This window comes from Pinus tabuliformis, chromosome 8 (genome assembly GCF_031772625.1).
Source record: "Pinus tabuliformis cultivar Carrire ecotype Pingquan chromosome 8, CPIR1, whole genome shotgun sequence".
Classification (NCBI taxonomy): Eukaryota; Viridiplantae; Streptophyta; class Pinopsida; order Pinales; family Pinaceae; genus Pinus; species Pinus tabuliformis.
In genome coordinates, this window is record NC_142294.1 from 302039836 (window position 1) to 302048296 (window position 8461).

At 38.9% G+C, this 8461-nt stretch overlaps 1 protein-coding gene across 1 annotated transcript; it reads left to right on the top strand.

Annotated features, from left to right (window-relative positions):
- The first annotated feature begins 6527 nt into the window (after positions 1-6527).
- Positions 6528-7334, top strand: LOC149235323 (uncharacterized). Its single transcript, XM_089368515.1, has one exon. It carries the CDS (start codon positions 6528-6530, stop codon positions 7332-7334), a length of 807 nt encoding a protein of 268 aa, XP_089224641.1.
- The last annotated feature ends 1127 nt before the right edge of the window (positions 7335-8461 follow it).

The following is an 8461-nucleotide window of genomic DNA, read 5'->3' on the forward strand; positions in this document are numbered from 1 at the left end:
GTCAACCTCTTTCAAGACTGTTAAGTTACAAAACTATTATCGAACAGTCTCCGTAATTTAGATGTAAAGTGTACATTTCCTTCTTGTGTCTCATCTTGCTGTGCTTCAGAGGCCTCGACTGTGTCTTTAATTTATTTTATCATTTGGTCTTAGAAGAGTAGTCTCTGTTGCGATTACTGGAAACCACTGTATTTATATATACAATTGTTTCTTATTCTTTATAATTTCCTCTAATTTTTTCCCTATCCGATATCAACTATTGTTATATTGAGCTGTGTAAAGAGTTGTAGCAATAATCATGCTCACTGCAAGGTGCTACCAAAGGGAATATCTATTTGTTTATCTCAATATTTTCTAGAAATATTCTATTACTATTCTGACAACCCCATCCTTTTTCCATGGAAGGGTTTTTATTATATTTCCCACAAATAGACAATATTGTAGCATTTCTTATTTTCATTTATGTGCAATTTTTCTTTCTTTTCTCAGGTATAGACTATCTCATTAGAATGTATAAGAAAATGTTTGCCCGATATTGCACGAGAAATGGGTTTTCTTTAATAATGAGAAATGGAAAAAAACCATTTATTCTCTTCTATTGCACATTAGTAAATTGTTCGGTAATAGTAAGAAATGAGGATGGGCTTTTCTATTTTATTTTTCCAATTCTTCTTTTATATAAGTCAAGACTCAGTATAACTACTACAGTGAAATAATACAACACAAATATTTCCTGTGCAAGGGCTTATTGTTTCTACTGCATCTTTTAAACAAAAATAACAAATAATTCCTTTTGCTTCAGTTACTCAATCTCAGTTACAATTCTTTTTAAAAAGGTAAAAGAATAAAACTTAACAACCACACTGCAATGAAAAAAAACATTGTTATACCAACTAGAACTAGGAAGTCTCTACTCCCAACCGTGAGGCTGGCAATAACGTTGAATCTCCCCCAATATTCCCCTCATCTAGTTAGTATAGGTGTCAAGTGTAAGTTTTCCAGCCTCCAAACCTCAAGACTGTCGATCCAGTTTGGGGTTTCAACTTACCAAGATCTCTCGAGGGTTCCACTGGCCTGTGTCCTGCTCAAGAACCCCTCAGCAGATTACAATATCCCATCCACCTGCACAACATCCTGTAGTAATTTTTCCTTTATCAGTCTCTCTCTTGCGTCAGTCCTTAGGCCCTCTACTCCTTTTCCCCAGAAAATACGAACTACCCTCTTGGAACTGCCTCTTCCCAAAGAGGAGGAGTTCTAACTAACAAAAGTATCTGGTGAGGTTTTCCTATATTTAATTCCATATAAATATTGATTTTTTTTTTCCCATAAACCATTTCTTCTTGAATCATGTTTGAATTACCGTATTTCATTGGTCTTTTACTTAGACCAATAAGTAGTTCTAAGTTTGTAAAAAAAATGTAAAAACATGATTAAAATTGTAATGTAAATTCTTGAAATCTATGGGTGTCACATCTTCCCCCCTCAAGCAAAACATCATCCTCAATGTTTGATTCAAACTTTTTAATCAACTCTGGGTATGCTTGCCACATGAACTCTTTATCTTCTGAGGTAGGTTCATCTGGACTGTGTGCTTCCATTTTGGTTTAACCTGGATGATAGCTCTCCTCCGTAACGTTGTTTCTCTCTAATCTAGAATGCCCAGAGTTTATACCAATAGTTCTCCGTCTAATTCGACCTATACCCAAAAGTTTATAGTACCATTATTAGTATTATTCACATACATTAATTTCAAGTGGTTTAATTTTGTAGTACCTACATATCTTGCCAACTAATTACATGTTTAGGGTCATAAACATATTTATTTAATAGTGACACGTGAAACACATCGTGTATTCTGATGTGATCTTATAGCGCTAGGCTATATGCCACCAATCTAATTCTTTCCAAAATCTGGAAAGGTCCATAAAATTTTGGTGATAGCTTAGAAAATCCACCCCACTACAATGTGATTATTTTTGGATTTAATCATAAATAGGTGTGATCTCCCATCTAAAACTCTCGATATGTCCTTTTCTTGTCTACATAAGTCTTTTTCCTATCTTGGGTAGCCTTTAGGTTCTATTGTACTTTCTTGATCACCTGCTCCATCTCAACGAGCATGTATAGTCCCAATAACAGTTTATCTTCTAGATTATTTGAGTTATTAGGTACCCGACATTTCCTTTCGTATAATACTTCAAAGGGACTCATTCCTAAAGATTCATGGTAGTCGTTGTTGTAGGAAAACTCAACTAAGTGGAGATATTCCTCCCACTTAGTTGGTTATTGCATTCCGTACATTCTTAACATGTCCTCTAGCACTTGGTTCACCTGTTCATTATGTCCATTAGTTTGAGGACGATATGCGGTGCTAAACTGGATATGAGTCCCCAGTCCTGTGAACAAGGCTTTCCAAAAGATAGAGGTAAATTTCACATCTGGGCCTGAGATCACTACTCTTGATATACCAAGTAATTGAAATATCTCTTTCATAAAAATATCATCAATTTAAATTGTTTTATATGTGAATTTGACTGGTATAAAATGAGATGTTTTACTTAATTTATCCACCAATACCATGATGGAGTCATTCAATTTCTTAGATCTAGACAACCCTGTGATAAAAGCCAATGTAATGGTATCCCACTTCCATTCTGGAATGGGGAGGGAATGAAGCAACCCAACAAGATGCTGATGTTCAACCTTAACTTATTGACATTCCAAACATTTTTCCAAATACTCGTTGATGTCCCTCCTCATTCTTGGCCAAAAGAAATCATTTTTTATTACAAAAAACAATTTTTGATAACTAGCGTGAGCAGCATATGGGCTCTTATGGAACTCATTCAGCATAGATTTCTTAACGTTAATTGGATCAGGAACATATATCCTACATTTGAAGGTTAGTAATCCCTCACTATTTATACCGTAATCAGAATGTTTTCCCAACTTCTGTGCTTGACTGGCTTGCTGCCATAAAAACTTGTACTCAAAGTCATCATGGGCAACTTCTTCAATCTTCTCTAGAAATTTTAATTCTTCTTGACTATAACTCATTTCATAAATACAATATAACCTCCTACTTAGTGCATCAACTACTAGGTTCTCCTTGACTTTAAGGTTTTTAATATCAAAGTCAAACTCACTTAAAAATGCATTCCATCTAGCTTGATGAGCATTCAGATGAGGTTGGCTAAAGAAATTCGTTAAATTATTGTGATCAGTCAATAAAAAAAAAATCTTACCTAGAAAATAATGTCGCCACACTTTTAAAGCATGAATCACTGCAGTCAATTCCAAATCATAAGAAGAATATTGGTGCTCATGGTCCTTTAGTTCTTGGGATTCGTAAGCTATGACTTTTCCATCCTGCATCAGCACCCCTCTGACCCCTTCCTTGCAAGCATCATTACATACAGTAAATTCCTTTTCTGGATCTGCCACTTTTAAAACAGGGGCTGAGGTCAGTAATTGCTTCAAACGCTCAAAACTTTGTTGACATTCTGGGGTCCACTTGAACGCCTTTCCCTTCTTTTGCAGAGAGGTAATTGGATAATTGGTTCTACAGAAACCTTCAATAAATAGATGATAATATCCTGCTAACCCCATGAAGGAACAAATATCAGCAACATTTTTGTGAATATGCCATTCCATGATGGTTTTGATCTTTTCAGGATCCACTTCTATTCCTTCTGCTAATATAATATGTCCCAGGTATTGGATCTGATCTTTGTAAAAATCACACTTTCTATATTTAGCATATAATTGATTATCCCATAACGTTTGTAGTACAATCCTCAAATGTCTTTCATGTTCCTCTAAGTTCTTAGAGTATATGAGTATGTCGTCAATAAAAATTAGAACAAATTTGTCCAAATATGGATGGAAAATACCATTCATTAGGCTCATAAACATGGCAACAACATTGGTAAGACCAAAGGGTAACACTACGAATTCATAGTGTCCATAACGACTCTAGAATGTCATCTTACTAATATCCTCTTCTTTAATCATATTTGATGATATCTGGACCTTAAATCAATTTTTGAAAATATCTTTACTCCTCTAACTTGATCAAATAGGTCGTCAATCCTTGGTATTTGGGTATTTGTTCTTAGTGGTCATCTTATTCAACTATCTATAATCAATGCACAACCTCAATGTACCATCATTTTTCCATACAAAAAGTACAGGGGCTCCCCAAGGTGACACACTTGGGTATATATATCCCTTATCCAGAAGTTCTTGTAGCTACATCTTCAGTTCTGTTAATTCAGGTATGCTCATTCGATATGGTGTCCTTGATACCAGAGTTGCACCTGGAATTAACTCTATGGTGAAATCAATGTTTCTCTTAGGCGGTAGCCTCGGTATTTCTTCTGAAAATACATGAACAAATTCTTGAATAATATATACATTCTCCAAGGTGGTTATCTTATCCTTGTAATTCGTATAACCTACCTAGATCGCATATATTTGACATCCTTTTCGAAAGAATCTCCCCAACTGATGGGAAGTGAATGGATGGTAATTCTGATAGGAATTAATCTATAATAATCTTCAAAATCGTTCATTATATATCTCAAAGTTCTAAAATTTAAAAAAATATATATAAACTAACTAAATAATAACTTTATTTAAAATCATTATTATTAATGATAAAAATAATTAATTATTCATTAATTTATTCCATATAATCCATAATCTATATTTATGTAATACTAGCATAGCCGGTCAATTAATGGTTCATTTCTATGGGGTGAAAATTAGAATGCTTCGGCTCTCGATATGACCATCCCGCCTGCAAATCGCTTAAGAACCCTAATCACAGGCCGCCTCTGACGGCTTAAGCTCTCGACGCCGCCGGACTCCTTCTGGAAGCCTGCAATGGCAAAGACTGCAGGAGGGGAGAGCTCCGCCTCCCCTCCATTGGACACTCCAAACTCTGACAAGGAACAGCATAGGACGCCTCTGACCCCTTCTGGCGCAGTCCCTGAAGCTGAGCAGGGAGGACAAAGGACGGATGGAAAAGAGAAACCCACAGCCCAGACTGATGAGGTAAACACAGAAAAAGAGGCGCACAATAACGCTTCGTCGTCACAGCCAAAGGCGACCTCGGCCACCTGCATCCCGAAGGTTGCAGAACGTATCAAGGTCGATCTGTCAAGCCACCACATCAACGGTGAGATCCAATACATGCAGGATCATGTGCTAATAGGAAAGTTTCTTGGATTCTGGACTACTGAAAAGGCATTACAGGGCTGGATAACCTCAAAATGGAAGCCCAAATGACAAGTTACCCTGCAGCTTGGACCGAAAGGCTTTTTCACGGCCATCTTCCATTGTGTGGAGGACAAAGCGCGGATATTCGAAGGCGGCCCATACTTCTTTAACTCTTCAGGACGTTATCTCACGGAGTGGAAACCAAGATTTAACCCTGATAAAGAAGACTTCAGCTGGGCTCCTGTATGGATAAGAATGTATTCCCTCCTAGTGGAATACTGGAAAGAAGAAACGCTGGCAGATATCGGCAACAAACTTGGGACCTTCATCAAAGTTGCGGCAGAAACAAAAACCCGCAAATACACCTCGTATGCCAGGATCTGCGTTCAGATGCACCTAACCAAGGCCTTAGCTGATTCGGTAAGTCTCTTTCACGATGACTTTGAATGGACACAGCCTTTAGATTATGAGCACATCCCCTTTCGCTGTCGCAAATGTCATGAGCATGCCCACCTCTTCCGAGACTGTCCTCTGAACTCGCAGTATAAAGCTTCATCTAATGACAATAATAAAGACTTGGAAGGTTTCACCAAAATTCCCACCCGCCGCAGGCATGCCAAGAAAAGCCAGGTTGTCTCTAATAATGCCATCAAAGCAGATTCCCAGAACAGATTTACTGTGCTTGCTTCTCAAGATCCGCAGGACCAACCCAGCTCTGACCCCTTGGAGAAGTTTTTTATGCCTTCATCCTCCCACAACACCTCAGCCCCCATGTAGTCCTCGGATCCTGCCTCTTCTCACCACATTCCTAACCCTCCTTCGGATAATGCAAAATTGGTTTCAGATCATAGTCTTTTCCCCTCTTCCCAGGGGAAATCTATGCTAGATAATAAACAACAAGCCTCAGCCATGGATCTAGATGCCGCTCTAGCTCTCAGTCTAAAGGAAGACGCAGATGAGGAAGACCAGAGCTCCCCTATCATCATGGAGGAAGATCAGGTGGATATCAGCTTAGATGGTCTTGACATCTTCAAACTTGAAACGGCATGCAAACAAAAAGAATACAACTCAATTCCCCCCTGGCAAATAGACAGACTTGAAGGAGTCCTGACCAAAGTGTAGCACAATAAAAGTCTTGGCATACAAGGAGGAAGCCCCTGGGACGGAAAAAAGGCGCTCAAAGAAACCAAGAAAAGGGGACGAAAGACAGACCTCTAGAGGACCATAATAGTAGGTGAAATACTTGTGGAATCGGGGCGATTCCCTAAGTTGACAAAGTTCTATAAACCCAAACCTCAGTTTACATGAAGCTCATTTCCTGGAATGTGAGAGGACTCAACAACCCCTCAAAACATCGAATGATCAAAAACCTGATTCAACAAGAAAAACCATCCATAGTTTTTCTTCAAGAGACAAAAAGCAGCAACGCAGCTATTGAAAGAATTCGAAACAAGATTTGGGCAAGTAGCAGCTCTATTTCAGTAGATGCCTCTGGAGCCTCAGGCAGACTTTCCATTCTGTGGAACCTGCAGACTATTTCATTATATGATTTCCATGCCACCCTTCATCTTATCCAAGCTTCCTTCCACCTCATCGGCACCAATATCCATGGGCATCTCACAAATGTGTATTTTCCGCAGACAATTCAGCAAAAACTTGATCTTCTGGAGACAATCTCCATCCTCAATGAAAATAGGCAATTTCCCCTCTGGATTGGTGGCAGAGACTTCAACATCATAAAATCTATGGAGGAGAAAAAAGGAGGTAGAATCAGGCTCGACAGTGATAGCACTGGCCTCAGAGAATTCATACAGAACAATCAACTCATGGATATTCCAACCTCCAATGGAATTTTTACTTGGACAAATAAGCGTCGAGGCATTCACCACATAGCCTCAAGGCTCGATAGGTTCTTCATCTCGAACAATGCAATCCATTTGGGAGGGGATTTCAACGCCTCCATCATTCCCCAAGGAGGATCCGATCATTGGCCAATTTTGCTACAATGGTCCAGGCCAGGCACTTGTTGCAATAGACCTTTCCGATTCGAAGCCTTCTGGCTCACAAATACCAATTTCAAGACAGTGGTAAACGAGGCATGGAAATCTTAAATTCCGCCAGAGGGAGCAAAGATGTATCAATTCCAACAAAAGCTGAAAAACTTAAAACAAGTCCTCAAAGTCTAGAATCGCACACATTTTGGTAACATACAGGAGAATCGCGAAAGACTGGAACAACAAATGAAAGCACTTCAACGAACTTTCATTCTAGAAGGCAGAACAGATGAACAAACACAATAGGAGCAGATCCTTTGGAATCAAATTGAAGAGCGCAGGAAACAAGAAGAAACTCTCTGGCGTCAAAAATCCTGAATCAACTGGCTAAAAGAGGAGGAGAAGAATACAAAATTCTTCCGTAAAACCACAATCCAAAGGCGAATGCACAATAACATTACATTCATAAACAATCAACAAGGGGAAAGAGTCGAAGCACATGAGGATATGGAGAAGGAATTCACAGGATATTTTAGGGATATTCTCAAGGAGCCCACAGGTAATAGGGATGAAGCAATCAGAACCATCACGCAACACATTCCTTGAATCATAACGGAGGATCACAATAATAAACTGCTTCAGCCCACGTCTCTAAAGGAAGTCGAAGAATCCATGGCTCAACTTAAAGATTGCAAGGCTCCTGGGCCTGATGACTTTACAGCCAATTTCTTTCATGAATTTTGGGAGCTCATTAAAGCTGAGGTTTGGGAACTAGTGGAGGAATCCAGAATCATGCACTGGATCCTCCCTGCCCTTAATTCCACCTTCATAGCATTGGTTCCCAAAGGAGAAGAACCAAACAGGCCGGAAAAATATAGACCAATAGCGTTATGCAATGTTATCTACAAGCTTATCTCAAAGGTCATAGCGAACAAGATTAAACCACTTCTTCCACTACTCATCTCTCCAGAACAGACGAGATATGTAGAAGGTCGGCAGATCATGGATGGAATAATTCTATCAAATGAGGTAATTCACTCATTAAAGCTTCTCAAAAAGCCAGGTATGATTCTAAAACTAGATCTCTCTAAAGCCTCTGATAAACTCAGTTGGAAGTACATTCACAAAATGCTTTTGGCTTTTGGTTTTAGCGCAACTTGGACTAGATGGATCATGAACCTTATCTCCTCTCCCAGCTTCTCTGTCCTGCTGAATGGTTCACCCTCATCTCCTTTTCGTCCCTC